The sequence below is a fragment of the Papio anubis genome, chromosome 13 (assembly GCF_008728515.1).
Source record: "Papio anubis isolate 15944 chromosome 13, Panubis1.0, whole genome shotgun sequence".
In the NCBI taxonomy this organism is placed as follows: domain Eukaryota; kingdom Metazoa; phylum Chordata; class Mammalia; order Primates; family Cercopithecidae; genus Papio; species Papio anubis.
The window spans coordinates 97,297,315-97,316,496 of record NC_044988.1 but is presented as its reverse complement, the minus strand read 5'-3'; the positions used below and the strand labels follow the sequence as shown (position 1 = coordinate 97,316,496).

General features: G+C 54.2%; 2 protein-coding genes across 2 annotated transcripts in view; one reads left to right on the top strand and one right to left on the bottom strand.

The window, feature by feature from the left end:
- ENG (endoglin) overlaps nt 1-18,298 on the top strand; it is a 44,054-nt gene extending 25,756 nt beyond the window's left edge. The window contains exons 3-16 of the mRNA XM_031654540.1: nt 1,973-2,113; nt 5,723-5,885; nt 6,354-6,395; nt 6,562-6,727; nt 7,072-7,198; nt 7,455-7,629; nt 7,973-8,115; nt 13,213-13,350; nt 13,590-13,628; nt 14,418-14,534; nt 14,867-15,124; nt 16,129-16,183; nt 17,263-17,373; nt 17,498-18,298. Coding sequence (XP_031510400.1) covers nt 1,973-2,113; nt 5,723-5,885; nt 6,354-6,395; nt 6,562-6,727; nt 7,072-7,198; nt 7,455-7,629; nt 7,973-8,115; nt 13,213-13,350; nt 13,590-13,628; nt 14,418-14,534; nt 14,867-15,124; nt 16,129-16,183; nt 17,263-17,373; nt 17,498-17,622 — 1,800 coding nt within the window. The 3' untranslated portion in view covers nt 17,623-18,298. The remainder of the gene's footprint in view (nt 1-1,972; nt 2,114-5,722; nt 5,886-6,353; nt 6,396-6,561; nt 6,728-7,071; nt 7,199-7,454; nt 7,630-7,972; nt 8,116-13,212; nt 13,351-13,589; nt 13,629-14,417; nt 14,535-14,866; nt 15,125-16,128; nt 16,184-17,262; nt 17,374-17,497) is intronic.
- LOC103878497 lies at nt 16,166-17,499 on the bottom strand. Its single transcript, XM_009189119.3, is given in 5 exon segments — nt 16,166-16,202; nt 16,204-16,283; nt 16,285-16,374; nt 16,376-16,473; nt 16,476-17,499. Coding segments are annotated over 5 exon segments (573 nt in total). The 5' UTR covers nt 16,744-17,499.
- Nucleotides 18,299-19,182: the final 884 nt, after the last annotated feature.

Below are 19,182 nucleotides of genomic sequence, written 5' to 3'. Positions count from 1 at the left end.
GCTGGAGTGCAGTGGCCGGATCTCAGCTCACTGCAAGCTCCGCCTCCTGGGTTTACGCCATTCTGCTGCCTCAGCCTCCCGAGTAGCTGGGACTACAGGCGCCCGCCACCTCGCGCGGCTAGTTTTTTGTATTTTTTAGTAGAGACGGGGTTTCACCGTGTTACCCAGGATAGTCTTGATCTCCTGATCTCGTGATCCGCCCGTCTTGGCCTCCCAAAATGCTGGGATTACAGGCTTGAGCCACCGCGCCCAGCCGACTCTGTCTCTTAAAAAAAAAAAAAAAAAAAAAATGGCTGGGCACAGTGGCTCACGCCTGTAATCCCAGCAGTTTGGGAGGCCGAGGCGAGTGGATCACGAGGTCAGGAGATCGAGACCAACCTGGCTAACACGGTGAAACCCTGTCTCTACTAAAAATACAAAAAAGTAGCCGGGTGTGGTGGCGGGCGCCTGTAGTCCCAGCTACTCGGGAGGCTGAGGCAGGAGAATGGCGTGAACCCGGGAGGCAGAGTTTGCAGTGAGCCGAGATAGCGCCACTGCACTCCAGCCTGGGCAACACAGTAAGACTCTGTCTCAAAAAAAACAAACAAAAAAACAAACAAAAAAAAACGATATTTACCTCTTAAGTTTGTTGCAAGGATTAAATGAGTTAATGTGTAAAGCACTTAGAACAGTCCTGGGATTTAATAGGCCCTATTTACATGGTAGGTAGGTATTGTTGTTGTTGTTGTTGTTGTTATAAAAACATTCTAAATTTATACACCATTGAACAATTAAAAATGTTAATGCAGTGGGTACGTCTCAAGACATAAATGATTTCAACTTCACATTCTTATATCAAAATAATGGCATTATATCAAAAACAACGCCCCAGGATTTTAGTACTGTAAAATGGTAAGACAAGCAGGAATACTGCAAACTGGGAGAGCAATTGTGACTGTCTCATGTGGGCTGGAAGCAGAGCTGTCACTCAGGGACAGCAGGAGAGTTGGTGGGGATGACGGCGTGAGGGATCGCTGCCTCCACACACAGGACACTCCCTAAGGCCCAGTACATAATAGGTGCTCAGTAGAAATAATAAATCTTACCAGGTGCGGTGGCTCATGCCTATAATCCTAGCACTTTGGGAGGCTGAGGCGGGTGGATCACGAGGTCAAGAGATCGAGACCATCCTGGCCAAAATGGTGAAACCCCTAAAACTACCAAAATTATCTGGGTATGTTGGCACACACCTGTAGTCCTAGCTACTTGGGAAGCTGAGGCAGGAGGATCACTTGAACTCAGGAGGCAGAGGTTGCAGTGAGCCAGCCTGGTGACAGGGAGACTCCGTCTCAAAAAAAAAAAAAAAGAAAGAAAGAAAAGAAATAATAAACCTTGATCCTTGATGGATGAAGTTCAGGCTCATCCTTTTTTTTTTTTTTTTTTTTTTTTTTGAGACAGAGCTTTACTCTTGTTGCCCAGGCTGGAGTGTAATGGCGCATTCTTGGCTCACTGCAACCTCCACCTCCTGGATTCAAGAGATTCTCCTGCCTCAGCCTCCCAAGTAGCTGGAATTACAGGCGTCCACCACCACACCTGGCTAATTTTTTGTATTTTACTAAAAATGTATTTTTTTTGTATTTTACTAAAAATGGGGTTTCACCATGTTGGACAGGCTGGTCTCGAACTCCTGACCTCAGGTGATCCACCTGCCTCAGCCTCCCAAAGTGCTGGGATTACAGGCGTGAGCCACTGTGCCCAGCCTAACTTTTTTCCTCTCTTGAGATTTGCTGGGCTTACCTCCTTCATTTGTTTACTGTGAATTCCCTGAGAATGGTCAGAGGGCCAGGCACTACCCTGGGCACTGGGAGGCGAGGGTGGACAGAGCAGGCAGGGAGAGTGGAGTGGAAGCACCCAAGTAATCACTGCCTATCTGGGTGACACAACCTATGCAAATCTAACTGGTCTGTGTTCGTCTCCCCTCTGTGTTCCCCAGGACATGTCACAGCTGGAGCTGACTCTCCAAGCATCCAAGCAAAATGGCACCCAGCCCCGAGAGGTGCTTCTGGTCCTCAGTGTAAACAGCAATGTCTTCCTGCAGCTCCAGGCCCTGGGAATCCCACTGCACTTGGCCTACGTGAGTGTGTTCCCTCCAACCCCAGGCTGAGGCTCTGGCCATGGGAGGTCCCTGCTGTCTATCTCTGTGGGCCAGGGTCTCCCACCCTAGCGGCCCGGCCCTGCTTCTCCCTTTCATCCTGACATTATTCACCAGGGTCCTGCCTGGTGAATCCAATGGTCTTTACCAGAGAGAACCCAGAAGGCAGCAGGACTACAGTAAAGAGTCTAGACCAAGAGGTGGGAGTCAGGCTGATGTGCAGCCCTGGCCAACTCTGGTCCCCTGCATAGTCTCAGTTTGCCTCTCTGTCCAGTGGGACAACTGAACTCAGTATTTTATAAGATAATCTTTTCATTGTCTTTGAAAAAGTTACGTGACGTATATTTGAAAATATTTAAAGACAGAGGAAAAGAGCCAGGAGAAAACCTAACAATGAGGCCGGGTGCGGTGGCTCAAGCCTGTAATCCCAGCACTTTGGGAGGCCGAGACGGGTGGATCACAAGGTCAGGAGATCGAGACTATCCTGGCTAACATGGTGAAACCCCGTCTCTACTAAAAATACAAAAAACTAGCCGGGCGTGGTGGCGGGCGCCTGTAGTCTCAGCTACTTGGGAGGCTGAGGCGGGAGAGAATAAAGCGTGAACTCGGGGCCAGACTTGCAGTGAGCGAGATCAGGCCACTGCACTCCAGCCTAGGGAGCCTGGCGAGACTCTCTCAAAAAAAACTAACAATGTGTGTTAACAGTGGTTATGGCTGGGAAGTGGGATTAGGAGAAACATTTATTTGGTTCTTTACACTTTGTTGAGTATTCAAGAGTTGCTCTAAATGGATTTGGCCTATTTTGGAGAAAAAAAATATTTTTTAAAAAACTCAAGTTTTCGGGTCAGCTGTGGATTTGGGAAAAAAGTTAAAAACAAACAACCAAAAGCCTCAAGTTTTAGCAAGTGTTAGAGACATCCACCAGAGACAGGAGGCCAGGGAGCTGGGACCACTGCCAGGGGTCGGGGCTGGAGGAGGTGGGGTGGCTTGCCAGCACTGCCTCCTCCATGTGGCATGTCTGGGAGGTGGCCCCCAGATGTGAGCAGCTGTTGTTTACAAGAGAGAAAGCAGAGGGCAGGAAGGGGAGAGCCCGGGGGAGAGCAAAGATAGCAAAGGGGAGAGAGGCAGAAAAAGAAATATACCCACTGGGGGAAAGAGGCAGGCTTGAGCAAAGTTGGGTGTGGGAGACAGGGGAGAAGCTTCCAGACTAGTGACAGGGACAGCACAGAGACAGTCAGACACGACCAAGCCAGCATGTGAAAGTCCTAGGAGGGAGGGGGCCAAATCCAACCACCAGGGCCAAGAGGATTTGACTCCTTGCAGCCCATCCCTCGGCGCCCAGAAGAGGAATGGAGGTCCCAGAGGGGGTGTGGCCTTTGTCATGGATCCTCCCCATTCCCGATCTGAGTCCGTGCCGCCCAGGGTGACGCAGGAACATGAAACGCACTCGTCAGCCGGAAGGTCGCAGCAGCCGCCGGCTCTGGCCTCGGCCACGCCGCCTTCCTCCTGGGGCCGTGCAGCTTCCCGAGCGGGCTCCCTGGGGCCCGTGGCCAAAGGGGACAAAGAGGCCAAGGCGCGGCCTTGGTGCCAGACCCAGTGCCAGGCGACCAACAGACGTCGAGCCCTGCTGTATCCCCATTTTACAGAGGATGACCCAAGGATCAGATCCCTTTCCCAACCCAGCTGTGTAAAGCCAGTGTCCCAGCCCTTTCCCATTCCGCAGGCTGGGTTCCTCACCCAATGTGCCCATCACTTTGCCCCCTTGTTGAATTCCTGCAGAGAAGGTATCTGCTTCCTTCTAGATGGGTCATTCTAGGGTGTCTTCTCTACTGTTGCCGTCTGGCAGTCCTCAATATCTAGCTTGGGCCGGGCGACCTGGCTCATATCTGTAATCCCAACACTTTGGGAAGCTGAGGCAGGAGGGTCTCCTTTTTTTTTTTTTGAGATGGAGTTTCACTCTTGTTGCCCAGGCTGGAGTGCAATGGCCCGATCTCGCCTCACTGCAACCTTCACCTCCTGGGTTCAAGCAATTCTCCTGCCTCAGCCTCCCGAATAGCTGGGATTACAGGCACCCGCCACCACACCTGCCTAATTTTTTGTATTTTTAGTAGAGACAGGGTTTCATATTATGTTGGCTAGGCTGGTCTCGAACTCCTGACCTCAGGGGATCCACCCGCCTTGGCCTCTCAAAGTGCTGGGATTATAGGCATGAGCCACTGTGCCTGGCCAGGAGGGTCTCTTGAGGCCAGAAGTTAGAGACCAACCTGGGAAACATAGTGAGACCCTCGTTTCTAAAAAATAACAATTAAAAATATATATATATATTTTTTTGAGACGGAGTCTTGCTCTGTCACCCAGGCTGGAGTGCAGTGGCCGGATCTCAGCTCACTGCAAGCTCCACCTCCTGGGTTTACGCCATTCTCCTGCCTCAGCCTCCCGAGTAGCTGGGACTACAGGCGCCCGCCACCTCGCCCGGCTAAGTTTTTGTATTTTTAGTAGAGACGGGGTTTCACTGTGTTAGCCAGGATGATCTCGATCTCCTGACCTCGTGATTCACCCGTCTCGGCCTCGCAAAGTGCTGGGATTACAGGTTTGAGCCACCGCGCCCGGCCAAAAATATTTTTAAATCCAACCTGAAGTCCTTTTGCCCTTCTGCTGCTGCTGCTTCATTCAGCTCAATGGCCCTGGCTCTGGAGACTGTACACGAAGGAGCTCAGTCAGTGGTCCCAACAGCTTCCTCTGAATCCTTCAGCTTTCCAGAGTCACTCCTCCAGGAGGTCTTCCCTGTCTGCTTTCCTCCTCACCCCCGGCCCCCATCTCTTCAGGGGCACTGGCAGGATAGGCAGTGAGATGCTGGAGCCACCCAGATTCCCCATCCCTGTCCAACCAGGAGATCTATCTGGCTCCTTTGTTTCTTATTAAATAAAATTCTGTCTTCTATTGCTTCAAATGACTTGATGCATGTGTAGTTTCTGAATGGTAATATACCCTAGGGCAGGGACCACTGATATCTGTCTTTAATTCATCTATTCATTCATCCATCCCTTTCTTCTTTCCTCCCTTTCTCTCTTTCTTCCCATAAGCAGGAAGCACTCACCACAGGCCAGGTGTCAGGGTGAGGCTGGCATGTCAGGATCCTGTGATGGGCCCACGGCCCAGAGTCAGACAAATATTTCTCAGTGCCTATTATGTGTCAAGCACTGTGCAATGATGGGCGAGGTAGACGTTGTCCCCTGTGGACCCTCCAAGTGTAGGGAGATCCAGAGCCTCGGGGTGTAGGGAGAGACAGCTGCATGATGGTGTAGATGTGGGTTGAATGAGAACAGCTCTGGAGGGGTGGGTGATGTTTGGACAGGTGGATGAACAAGGTGGTGTGTTCATCCGGCCCCCCAGGTATGAAAGGGAGAAGGGGCTGATCTGACTGCTAGGGGGTTCTGGGCTGACTGCAGATCCACTAGACAGCATTCTCAGCTCTGGCGTCTTTCTCTTAGCCAATGGGCTGACTCCACAAATTACTTCCTGACCTCCTACGTGGGGTAGAGGGGACACAGGGCCAGGAACAGCATTCTGAGCCTCCACATGCCTCCCCAGAATCCCAACCTGGTCACCTTCCAAGAGCCCCCGGGAGTCAACACCACAGAGCTGCCATCCTTCCCCAAGACCCAGATCCTCGAGTGGGCAGCTGAGAGGGGCCCCATCGCCTCTGCTGCCGAGCTGGATAACCCCCAGAGCATCCTCCTCCGACTGGGCCAAGGTCAGTTTTCCCAGCAACCTCTCTGGGCTCATGACACTGCTCAAGAGGAATCTGAGCTCCTCTGGCCCACGCCTCAGACTTGGACACCAAGAGTGCAAGAGGGGACACAAAGTGCCACAGGTCACATGCCGCAAACCAGTGCTGCCTTGAGACAGTGATGGCTCCTTCACCAAATATCAGATCGAAACATGTGAAATGCCAGTTTTTGACCTACAAAACCCCGGCATTTTCATGATTTACTGTGCATCTACTGTGTGCCAAAGCCCTATTATGCTAGGCACTTGGGGACACTGTGGGGACACACTCAGGCCCTGCCCTCCTAGAGCTGATACTGTGATGAGGGAGGTGACAATAAACATGTACATGTACACAGATAAATCTATCATTTCAGGTCTTGTTGGGTGGTTTCGGGGCTGCACCCTAACATGTGTCATGGGCTCATCCCTTATGTTAACCCTGTGTTGACAGATGAAACGGAGGCCCGGGGACTTGCAGAGGGTCACTTGGCAGGTAAGTGTGGAAGGGATGTTCGAACCTGGGTCCTTTGACGCCTCTCCACCTCTGCCGCACCGTCCTGCCTGCCCCACCACCGCTACCTTTGGCTGTGGGTGAGGGTGAGGCTCTGTTAGGTGCAGGGCTGCTGGGGGAAGGCACTGAGGTGCGCGTGTCTCCGCAGCCCAGGGCTCACTGTCCTTCTGCATGCTGGAAGCCAGCCAGGACATGGGCCGCACGCTCGAGTGGCGGCCACGTACCCCAGCCTTGGTCCGGGGCTGCCGCTTGGAAGGTGTGGCCGGCCACAAGGAGGCGCACATCCTGAGGGTCCTGCCGGGCCACTCGGCCGGGTAAGGGTCTCGCCCCACCCTGACACTAGGCCCCACCCCCGAGAGACGACTACCCCCCTCCCCACGGCTCCCCGTCTCCCCGCTCCCGTCCCTTATGAAGCCCCTCCCGGGTCCCAGCCCCAGCCCCGCCGCAGCCCCGTGAGACCACAGCCATTCTCCTACTCTAGGCCCCGCCCCCTATGAGCCCCTCCCCTTTAGGCACAAGCCTGGCCCCAGTCCCATCCCTATCCCATAGACCCATACCTGGCCAGGTAAGAGTGCAGCCGCCGCCCATCCGACGCCAGGTCTCGCTCCCCGCCTGTCCTGTCCGCTTCAGCGTTCCATCCGCATCTGTCTCCCCGCAGGCCCCGGACGGTGACGGTGAAGGTGGAACTGAGCTGCGCGTCTGGGGATCCCGATGCCGTCCTCATCCTGCAGGGTCCCCCCTACGTGTCCTGGCTCATCGACGCCAACCACAACATACAGATCTGGGTGAGTTTTGCGCAGCTCCCGGGACATAAAACCCAAACTCCCAACCTCTGGATCAGGCACGTTTCCTGGAGAGGTGAACCCCTGAGCTGAGTTGAAGGACAAATCACCTATGTCCATAGGTGAAGCGAGGGGTCAGGCAGAGGACACAGCAGGAGTGGGGACACAGCAGGACCGAGGCCTGGCATAACCCTGGCTAGCCTGCTGTGGCACAGACTGTGTCCATGGTCCCCTGCTCTGCCTCTTTCCCCACCATTAGACCACTGGAGAATACTCCTTCAAGATCTTTCCAGAGAAGAACATTCGTGGCTTCAAGCTCCCAGACACACCCCAAGGCCTGCTGGGGGAGGCCCGGATGCTCAATGCCAGCGTTGTGGCATCCTTCGTGGAGCTACCGCTGGCCAGCGTTGTCTCACTTCATGCCCCTAGCTGTGGTGAGCACCCTCCCCCTGCCCCTCCCTTCCCTTCCCCTCCCTTGGATCAGTGGCCACACTGTTGGTGAAGCCCCTCTGTGTGAGCTTGGGCAAGGTACATTAGCCTCTCTCAGCCTCATTTTTCTCATCTGCATGGGGGAACAATGGGAATAGCTAATCAGAACAGCCTGAGAGTCACTTGAAACCAGGAGGCGGAGGTTGCAGTGAGCCGAGATCGAGATCGTGCCACTGCACTCCAGCCTGGGTAACAGAGCAAAACTCCGTCTCAAAAAAAAAAAAAAAAAAAGAGCCTGGTGCAGGCACCCAGTGACCATCCACCTGGCCTGCCTCTGCTTCCCCACAGGTGGTAGGCTGCAGACCTCACCCGCACCGATCCAGACCACTCCTCCCAAGGACACTTGCAGCCCAGAGCTGCTCATGTCCCTGATCCAGACAAAGTGTGCCAATGACGCCATGACCCTGGTACTAAAGAAAGAGCTTGTTGCGGTAAGGGAACTCCTGCCCCTCTGGCTCAGGATGACATGGACATCTGGTTCCTACCCTAGCCCAAGACTCTTGGGGTCCTAGCCCAGGCAGGGGGGCAAGTAACATCCCTCTGCAAGCCTTTGTTTTCCCACTTGTATAATGGGATTGACAATGGTACCTACCACATGATGAGAATTAAAGGAGGTCTGACAGGCCGATCACGTGGCACAGTCAGATGTGGTACATAGTAAGTGCTTAGTAAATAATGCCAGCACTAGGTAGTTGTCATTATTAATCTTAAATGCTCCCTGAGCTGGGTGGTCACTTAGCAGAATGCCTACACAGGCCGGGCAGGGTGGTTCACGCCTGTAATCTCAGCACTTTGGGAGGCCAAGTTGGGCAGATCACTTGAGGTCAGGAGTTCGAGACCAGCCTGGCCAACATGGTGAAACCCTGTCTTTATTAAAATACAAAAATTAGCCAGGGGTGATGGAACACACCTGTAGTCCCAGCTGCTTGGGAGGCTAAGGCACAAGAACCGCTTGAACCCAGGAGATAGAGGCTGCAGTGAGCCGAGATCACACCACTACACTCCAGCCTGAGCAACAGAATGAGACTCTGTCTTGGGGGAAAAAAAAAAAAAAACCCTACACAATGTTATCTTTGCCTGGTTGACAAATATATTTGTTATAAAAATAACACAGGATGAATACAAAAAATTAGCCAGGCATGGTGGCAGATGCCTGTAGTCCCAGCTACTCGGGAGGCTGAGGCAGGAGAATGGCCTGAACCCGGGAGGCGGAGCTTACAGTGAGCCAAGATAGCGCCACTGCACTCCAGCCTGGGTGACAGAGCGAGACTCCGTCTCAAAATAAAATAAAATAAAATAACACATGCTGGCCAGGCACAGTGGCTCACGCCTGCAACCCTAGCACTTTGGGAGGCCAAGGCAGGCAGATTACCGGAGTTCAGGAGTTCGGGACCAGCCTGGGCAACACAGTGAAACCCCGTCTCTACTAAAATAGAAAAAATTAGCCGGGCATGGTGGTGCATGCCTGTAGTCCCAGCTACGTGGGAGGCTGAGGCAGGAGAATCGCTTGAACCCAGAAGAGGGAAATTGCAGCAAGCTGAGATTGCGCCACTGCACTCCACCCTGGGCGACAGGGCGAGACTCCATTTCAAACAAACAAACAAACAAACAAAAAACATGCTTTAAAAAATATGTGAAAAGTAGAAAATCTTAACCTTCTGACCCAACGACAATGGCTGCCAACATTTTGGTGTGCTTCCTGGAGTGTTTTGTCTGTGTATTTCTTATATTGATGTAATCATAAGGGATGTGTTCATTTGTCTTTTGCTATTTCACTTAATGTATTTTTAGAGCTTTGACACCTGTACCTAATATCATGTTTAATAAGTACATATTATTCCATCATATTGACATGCTATTATTAACTCCTCTTCCCTTGTTACACATTTAGGTTGTTTCCAATTCTGCAGTATTATAAATATGCAAAAAATGTCATTGTACATGAAACATTTCTTTATATAGGATTATTTTCTTAGGATAGATTTCCTAGTGGAATTACTGGGTCAAAAGGAATGAAGTTTCTTTTTTTTTTTTTTTTTGGTAGTCTGGCTCTATGTGGGCTGGAGTGCAGTAAATGGGCCTCACTGCCTGGCCTCCGCCTCCTGGTTTGTAATCTCACTGCCTGGGCATCTCAGTATGGGACCAATGCTCTCTTGACTGGATTTATTTCGTGCACTATTTTTATTTTTTTTTATTTTATTTTATTTTTTTTTGGGAATGAGTCACCAAGCTCTGTCGCCCAGGCTTCTGGGTGCAGTGGCGGGATCTCAGCTCACTGCAGAGGCTCCGCCTCCCGGGTTTCACCGCCATTCTCCTGCCTCAGCTCGAGTAGCTGGAGTTTACAAGCCTGCCACCTTTCGCCCGGCCTAAGTTTTTTGAATTTTAGTAGAGGCCCGGGGTTTCACTGTATTTGTAGTATGGTCTCGATCACGGCCTCCTTGATCCAGCCCGTCTCGGCCTCCCAAAGTGCTGGGATTACAGGCAGGCCACATGGCCCAGTTTTTGTATTTTTGAGAGACAGGGTTTCACCGTGTTAGCCAGGATGGTCTTGATCTCCTGACCTCGTGATCCACCCGTCTCGGCCTCCCAAAGTGCTGGGATTACAGGCTTGAGCCACCGCGCCCGGCTGAAGTTCCAATACATGTTGCCAACCCACTTTCCCAAAGATGATTTGAATTTTCACTTCTGATTTACGAGAGCACCTCAACCTCTTCGCTCTCTCCAGACTGTAATTCAAAAAAAGAAAAGAAAAACCTTTGCCATTGTGGGAAGTGGCACATCTCATTCCATTCTTGTTTAGTTATAATTCTCTGGGTAGTAGTGAGTGTGGGCATGGCTCCATGTGAGTGATGAGGACCTCAGTCTCTTTATCGCTGAGGCTTTGGTATTTTTCTTGATGATTTTTGTAAGTTTTAAAGAAAAAAAAAAGGGGGGCCGGGCGCAGTGGCTCACGCCTGTAATCCCAGCACTTTGGGAGGCCGAGGTAGACGGATCATGAGGTCAGGAGATTGAGACCATCTCGGCTGACACGATGAAACCCCATCTCTACTAAAAATACAAAAAACTAGCTAGGCGAGGTGGCGGGCGCCTGTAGTCCCAGCTACTCGGGAGGCTGAGGCAGGAGAATAGCGTAAACCTGGGAGGCGGAGCTTGCAGTGAGCCGAGGTCATGCCACTCTCAAAAAAAAAAAAAAAGAAAAAAAGGTTGCCCCTTTGGCCACCACTTCCCTTGATTTGCTGCTGTTCTTTCAATTTTGGCTACAGTGGTTTTTCTTTTCTTTCTCTCCATTTTTTTTTTTTTTTTTTTTTTTGAGTTAGAGACTTGCTTTGTTGCCCAGGCTGGAGTTCAGTGGTGCCGTCAAGGCTCACTGCAACCTCCACCTCCCGGATTCAAGTGATTCTCCTGCCTCAGCCTCCCAAGTAGTTGGGAATACTACCACGCCTGGCTACTTTTTTTTTTTTTTTAGACAGTCTCACACTGTTGACCGGGCTGGAGTGCAGTGGCACAATCTTGGCTCACTGCAACATCCGCCTCCCGGGTTCAAGCAATTCTCCTGCCTCAGCCTCCCGAGTAGCTAGCTGAGATTACAGGCACCCACCACCACACTTGGCTTATTTTTTGTATTTTTTAGCAGAGTCAGGGTTTCACTATGTTGGCCAGGCTGGTCTCGAACTCCTGACCTTGTGATCTGCCCACCTCGGCCTCCTAAAGTGCTGGGCTTACTAGTGTGAGTCACGTGCCTGGCCAGTAGCCTGGCTACTTTTTTGTATTTTTAGTAGAAACAGGGTTTCACCATAATGGCCAGGCTGGTCTCGAACTTCTGACCTCAGGTGATCTGCCTACCTCAGCCTCCCAAAGTGCTGGGATTACAGGCGTAAGCCACTGCACCCGGCCTTCTTTTTCTTGTTTTAGAGACAAGGTCTTGCTCCATCACCCAGGCTGGAGTGCAGTGATGCGATCTTGGCTTACTGCAGCCTCCTCCTCGATTCAAGCAATTCTTGTGCTTCAGCCTTCCCAGTAGCTAGGACTATGGGTGTGTGCCACCACACCCAGCTAATTTTTATAATTTTAGTAGAGTCAGGTTTCACTGTGTTGGCCAGGCAGGTCTCGAACTTCTGGCCTCACGTGATCTGCCCGCCTCCGCCTCCCAAAGTGCTGGGATTACAGGTGTGAGCCACCACGCTCAGCCTGTGCTAGACTTTTATATGACTGGCAGTGCAATAAGTTTGCTTACATCAGCATCACCACAAACACTAGGCAATAGAAATTTTTCAGCTTCGTTATAATTTTGTGGAACCAGGGACCACCATCATATACGCAGTCCATCGCCGACCAAAACATCGTCCTGTGCTGCATGATGGTATTTACTATCTGGCTCTTCACAGGAACACTTGCCCCACCCCAGGCCTGAGACTGGACTGTGCTTGTAGGGTTTGTATGCCCTTGGGGCTGTGAGTGATAATTATATGTGGAACTTGAAGGAATATTTTTTAATTTTAATAGTTCTATATTTAATTTTATAGATATAAGAAAATGTGGCCGGGTGTGGTGGCTCACGCCTGTAATCCCAGCACTTTCGGAGGCCGAGGCGGGTGGATCATGAGGTCAGGAGATCGAGACCATCCTGGCTAACACGGTGAAACCCCGTCTCTACTAAAACTACAAAAAATTAGCCGGGCATGGTGGCACACGCCTGTAGTCCCAGCTACACGGGAGGCTGAGACAGGAGAAAGATGTGACCCTGGGAGGCAGAGTTTGCAGTGAGCCAAGATCGCGCCACTGCACTCCAGCTTAGGCGACAGGGCAAGACTCCGTCTCAAAAAAAAAAAAAAAAAAAAGAAGAAGAAGAAAATTTATGATCCAACAGCTATTATTGCTTAGGACAAGGCTTAGTGCAAAAGTGTGCAAGTTCAAGGAGTCTTAAGTGGGCCAGGCATGGTGGCTCACACCTGTAATCCCAGCACTTTGGGAGGCCAAGGTGGGTGGATTGCCTGAGGTCAGGAGTTCAAGACCAGCCTGGCCAGCATGGTGAAACCTCGTCTCTACTAAAAATACAAAAAATTGCCGGGTACGGTGGCTCACGCCTGTAATACCTGCACTGGGAAGTTGAGGCAGGTGGATCACCTGAGGTCAGGAGTTCAAGACCAGCCTGGCCAACATGGTGAAATCCTATCTACTAAAAATACAAAAAATTAACTGGGCATGGTGGCACGCACCTGTAATCCCAGCAACTCAGAAGGCCAAGGCAAGAGAATCGCTTGAACCCAGGAGGTGGAGGTTGCAGTAAGCCAAGATTGAGCCACTGCACTCCAGCCTGGGCAACAAGAGTGAGACTCCGTCTCAAAAAAAAAAAAAAAGAAATTTTAAGTGGTGTAGGATGATGACATCTAACAAAAATGAAGAGGGAGCAGAGCAGGGGAATGGCTGTGACTTGGGAGCCCTGGGTTGTGGTCAGTCCTTGGTGCTGGGGTGTGGCAGGCCACAGAGACCCCAGTGCCTCCTGACGGTGCCCCTCTCCCCCAACCCAGCATTTGAAGTGCACCATCATGGGCCTGACCCTCTGGGACCCCAGCTGTCAGGCCGAGGACAGGGGTGACCAGTTTGTCCTGCACAGCGCTTACTCCAGCTGTGGCATGGAAGTGACGGCAAATATGATCAGCAATGAGGTAAGAGCTGGGGCCAGGAAGGTATCGGGACCAGCCTGGTTGGTGCCCCCTCAAGTGCCTCCCTGATTCCCCCAAGGCGGAGGTGTGTTTGGGAGAGCAGGGTGCAGAGGCTCAGAACATAAGACAAGCTTGGCCACTGGTTGGCTCAGTCTCCCCATCTGCAAAATGGGTGTATTGGGGTGGGATACCCTCTGGGGTCCTTTCTGGCTCTGACCAGCTCCCTGGCTTTGTCCTCGCAGGTGGTGGTCAATATCCTGTCGAGCTCATCACCACAGCGGGTAAGATGGACAGTCACGTGCTAACCCACCTGGCCCAGGGGCTGCTGCTGGGCCGGGGCCTCTTCCTGGCTTGGGAGGGAGTAGGCTTCAGGAAACTCCTGGCAAGCCATGTGTCTGGCATGCCTCGGTCTCCCCTTCCGTATGAGCGGAGCAGGACTGCTGAGGGTGACACTCTCAGTCTCTCAAGTCAGAGGTCTTAGCACATACTGGCTGTGTGGCCTTGGGCAAGTCACTTTAGTTTTCCGGGCCCAAAGGTGGCCTAAGAAAGGACTCTGCGCCACAGGGTGCCTCTGGGCAGCCAGTGAGGTGCCGTGTGGAAGCTCTTCACACAGCCTGGCACCTGGTGCCTCCTTGATAAATATTAGTTTTAAAAAAAAGGGCCGGGCGCGGTGGCTCAAGCCTGTAATCCCAGCACTTTGGGAGGCCGAAACGGGTGGATCACGAGGTCAGGAGATCGAGACCATCCTGGCTAACACGGTGAAACCCCGTCACTACTAAAAAGTACAAAAAACTAGCCAGGCGAGGTGGTGGGCACCTGTAGTCCCAGCTACTCGGGAGGCTGAGGCAGGAGAATGGCGTGAACCTGGGAGGCGGAGCTTGCAGTGAGCTGAGATCCGGCCACTGCACTCCAGCCTGGACCACAGAGCGAGACTCCGTCTCAAAAAAAAAAAAAAAGGATGAGAGAGTCAGGCAACTCCACAGGACCATGACGTCTGTTCCTCCCCACACCCCTCGCCCTCCTGGCTGGTGCCGCTGGACTGACCAAGTCTCCCTCCCGTCCTCCCCCAGAAAAAGGTGCACTGCCTCAACATGGACAGCCTCTCTTTCCAGCTGGGCCTCTACCTCAGCCCACACTTCCTCCAGGCCTCCAACACCATCGAGCCGGGGCAGCAGAGCTTTGTGCAGGTACCTGGCATGCCTGTCACCCCTCGGGCCTCCCAGCTCCTGCAACTTCCTCTCCGCCTTTCTTCCCACCATGACTCCAGAGGAGATGAGAATCGCAGAGTCAGGAGGGAGACGGCCTGGGTGCGTGGGAGAGGGAGAGAGAGAAGGCATTGCTCAGGGATGCTGACAAGGATGTGGCCTTGTCCTCCTCTGACCCAGACAGGTCCATGCCTTTCCTTCCACCGTGAGGACTCGGGGTGGGAACTCTTCATTCTAGCCGATATTTCAAGGCAGCAGGTGGGGTGGGGTGAAGAGCAGCTGCCCATGCCGCGTGGCCCTACCTACCCATGCAGGTCAGAGTGTCCCCATCCATTCCCGAGTTCCTGCTCCAGCTAGACAGCTGCCACCTGGACTTGGGGCCTGAGGGAGGCACCATGGAACTCATCCAGGGCCGGGCGGCCAAGGGCAACTGTGTGAGCCTGCTGTCCCCAAGCCCCGAGGGTAACCCGCGCTTCAGCTTCCTCCTCCACTTCTACACAGTACCCATACCCAAAACCGGCACCCTCAGCTGCACTATAGCCCTGCGTCCCAAGACCGGGTCCCAAGACCAGGTGAGTGGAGCCTGGGCCGGCCCCAGCTTCAAGTGGGAGCTTCCAGGTCTGTGGTTTGCAGGAAAGGACATGGTAGCCCACAGGGATGTGGGGCCAGCTGGTGAGGGGCAGAGCCTTAGTCAGGCATGTCACCTGGCAGTCTGGCTGCCAGCAGCACTTTCTGCCACCCGAGAGCTTTCTGGTGGGATTGCCATGTCTTGGGCACTGGCAGACTATGCAGCTGCCAGACTATGCAGCTGCAACTGTCCATCTATCCATCATCTATCCTTCCACTTATTCACCCGTCTGTCCATCCATCCATCCACCCTCCCACCCACCTGCCATCCCAGCCAGGCATCCACCATCTTCCCACCATCCCACCATCCCACCCAGGAATCTAGCCACCCACACATCCATGTAGTATGGTCACCAGTGTAATCTCAAAGAACAGGAGACCCGAGGGAAGAGGCAGACAAAGGACACACACTCCTGGCTTTCTGTATTTGCCAGTCACAACACTTCACCATCTGGTGACCCCCACTCTCAGGCAATCTGTCCTGGATGCCCCCAGAGTCACCCCCAGGCCCTTACACAGACAGGCCTCCAGGATTACAAACTTCTCTGGTCATATGAAGCTAGGGAAGCCTTCGAGGCTCACCTAAGTGGGCCTCTCCCTCCAGCCACAGTGAGCCTGGGGCTCTGGGCTGACCTGGCTCATAGCTCCAAAGTGTTCACGAGGGTGAGGGATGCATAGTGCTCCCACAGTGTTCCTGCAGTGCTCCCAGGCATCAAGGCCTCCAGGAACTCACAGGAAACATGTCAGCAGCAGCCAGGGATTGTCCATCAGGCACCCTCCCACAGCACAGATCTTCCAGGACTCACCCAGAGGCATCCAGCTACGAAGCGGTGGAGATGGGATTCTAAGCCAAGGTTCTAGAGTGGGCTGGGGTCACAGAGCCAGGGAGTAAACCTGGAAGCCGCCTCCCAAAGGCTGTGCCACATACTGCTCTCTCTTCCTCCTCCAGGAAGTCCGTAGGACTGTCTTCACGCGCTTGAACGTCATCAGCCCTGACCTGTCTGGTGAGCTCCCTCCAGGTGTCGGGTTTGTTCTAGTGGCTGAGGTCACAGTAGGGCACAGCGGGCAGCCCTGAGAAACGGCCTGGGCACATAGCACGTAGCACATGGCAAGGGGGATCCCAGAGAAAGCGGCCCAGAAGGGGCAGGAGGAGGGCTTCCCAGAGTCACAGCAGCCTAGAACAGGGGCCAGAGCCTGCACTTTGCAGATGGAGAGCCCTTGCCCGGGACCATCCTGTGGCGTGGGAGTCTAGGCCTCTGCCCCTACTCATGGCTCCACTCCATCCCCACCGTTGCTGGGAGGATGGAGCCTCCTGGGTGGGACAGAGGCCCTTTGGGGTGGGGGGGTGCTGGCCTTGCCTTCCTTGAGGCCTCTCCCTGCAGGATGCTCCCTCTAGCCTCTCCATCAGTTCACCCCAGGCCCATAGTAGGCAGAAGAGTCCCGACACTGGCGGCAGAGGCAGGGGTGAGGGATGGGGGCACCTACCTCTCTGCCACCACACCCAGGTCAGGATGGAGCCTCCACTCCCAGCCCAGGACCAAGAAGGCAGGGCTGATAACCCCATGACATAGAATTGGACCTCAGAGGCTCAAGGGAAGACTGCCTGGCCTGTAGTCACACAGGAGTCAGGAATGTGGAGGGAATGAGGCTTGGAGCAATCAAAGAGCAGAGCTGCAGGGTGCTTGGAGCTGCTCTGACCCGTTGTCTACCTGCTAAAGGCTTCGGAGAGGGGCAGGGCTGACCTAAGGTCACGCAGCAGGTGGGGCAGGCTCTGCACGCCTGAGCCTCGGTTTCCTCATATTACCCCATCCATCCTCCCTGAAAACACATCTCCGTCAGCCTTGAGGGGCAGAGGCATGACCCAAAAGGCCTGGCTGGGCCCTCTAGGTGGATAATTCTAGCAACCATGGCTCAATGCCAGGCCCGGCTGTGATGAGCCCGTTTGCTACAAGAGGAGACTGAGGTTCAGAGAAGTCAAGGGTCCAAGGGTGAGCAGGGCTGGCACCAAAGCCCACGCAGGCCAGCACAAGAGGGTGGGGGCAGGGGCAGAGGCGGCAGTGCTGATGGCGCCGGCCCTCTCTAGGTTGCACAAGCAAAGGCCTCGTCCTGCCCGCCGTGCTGGGCATCACCTTTGGTGCCTTCCTCATCGGGGCCCTGCTCACCGCCGCACTCTGGTACATCTACTCGCACACGCGTGAGTACCCCAGGCCCCCACAGTGAGCATGCCGGGCCCCTCCACCCACCCGGGGGAGCCCAGTGAAGCCTCTGAGGGATTGAGGAGCCCTGGCCGGGACCCTGACCTCCACCCCTGCTCCCAGGTTCCCCCGGCAAGCGGGAGCCCGTGGTGGCAGTGGCTGCCCCGGCCTCCTCAGAGAGCAGCAGCACCAACCACAGCATCGGGAGCACCCAGAGCACCCCCTGCTCCACCAGCAGCATGGCGTAGCCCCGGCCCCCCCGCGCTTGCCCAGCAGGAGAGACTGAGCAGCCGCCAGCCGGGAGCACCGCTGTGAACTCACCCTGGGAGCCAGTCCTCCACTCGACCCAGGATGGAGCCTGCTCTCCGTGCCCGCCCTTCCCACCTCCCTCTCAGACGCCTGCTGCCAGTGGGGCCAATGCCTTGGAACACCTTGGGGTCCCTCCACCCCACCCCACAGAACCTTCAACCCAGTGGGTCTGGGATACGGCTGCCCAGGGCCGCGGAGAGAGACCATTTGCCACACTGTTGTAAAACCCCAAGCCCCTGTCATTTGAACCTGGATCCAGCACTGGTGAACTGAGCTGGGCAGGAGGGGAGAACTTGAAGCAGATCCAGGCCAGCCCAGCCAGGCTGACAGCACCTCCCCCTGAGGAACGGAAGAGGGCCCAGCCCAGAGCCACCTGGATCTATCCCTTCGGCCTCCACACCTGGACTTGCCTAACTGGCGGGGGAGACAGGAGCCTAGCAGAGCCCAGCCTGGGAGCCCAGAGGGTGGCAAGAACAGTGGGCGTTGGGAGCCTAGCTCCTGCCACATGGAGCCCCCTCTGCCGGTCGGGCAGCCAGCAGAGGGGGAGTAGCCAAGCTGCTTGTCCTGGGCCCGCCCCTGTGTATTCACCACCAATAAATCAGACCATGAAACCAGTGATGGGCTGGGCTGGGAGAAGGGCAGTGGCATTCAACGCCAGGGTGGGGTGAGGGCACAGGACAGGGCTGCTCTTGTCCTTGGCCCCCACTGGGCTGGCCTGGTGGCAGGGGCAGCATCCTGAACAGTAGCAGGACCCAGGGCACAGGTTTTGATTCAGCCAGTTCCCCTCTGCCACTCAGCCCCTCAGCAGCACACCCCAGGGTGTTTGCAAAAAAGCAAACACCAGGAGGCCCCATCCACACTCCCACTCTGGGGTTCTGAACACAGGCCCTTGACTGCTGAGTTCAAATCCTGGACCTGCCACTTGTTGGCCTGTGACTGTAGGCAGGTCCCATGGCTTTGCTTTTTTTTTTTTTGAGACGGAGTCTTACTCTGTCGCCCAGGCTGGAGTACAGTGGCGCTATCTCGGCTCACTGCAACCTCTGCCTCCTGAGTTCAAGCAATTCTCCTGCCTCAGCCTCCCGAGTAGCTGGGACTACAGGTGTGCGCCACCATGCCCGGCTAATTTTTGTATTTTTAGTAGACAGGGTTTCACCATGTTAGCCAGGATAGTCTCCATCTCTTGACCTCGTGATCCGCCCGCCTCAGCCTCCCAAAGTGCCAGGATTATAGGTGTGAGCCACCGTATCTGGCCCCCATGGCTTCTTGAAGCCAGCCACAGTTCCCTCGTCTGTCAAATGGGTATAATTCTCCATCACCAGGTCTCTGCAAGGGGGTCTGCAGAAAGCACTGCCTGGCATATGGTCAACAGGCGTCAGTCCAGTCTTCTCATCTCACAGTCAGGCCACCTGAGGCGCACAGGGAGGGAGGGACTTGTCCCAGGCCACACAGCCAGGCTTCCTCTACACCGCGCAGGTCCCTGACCACCAGCAGCCCCTCTC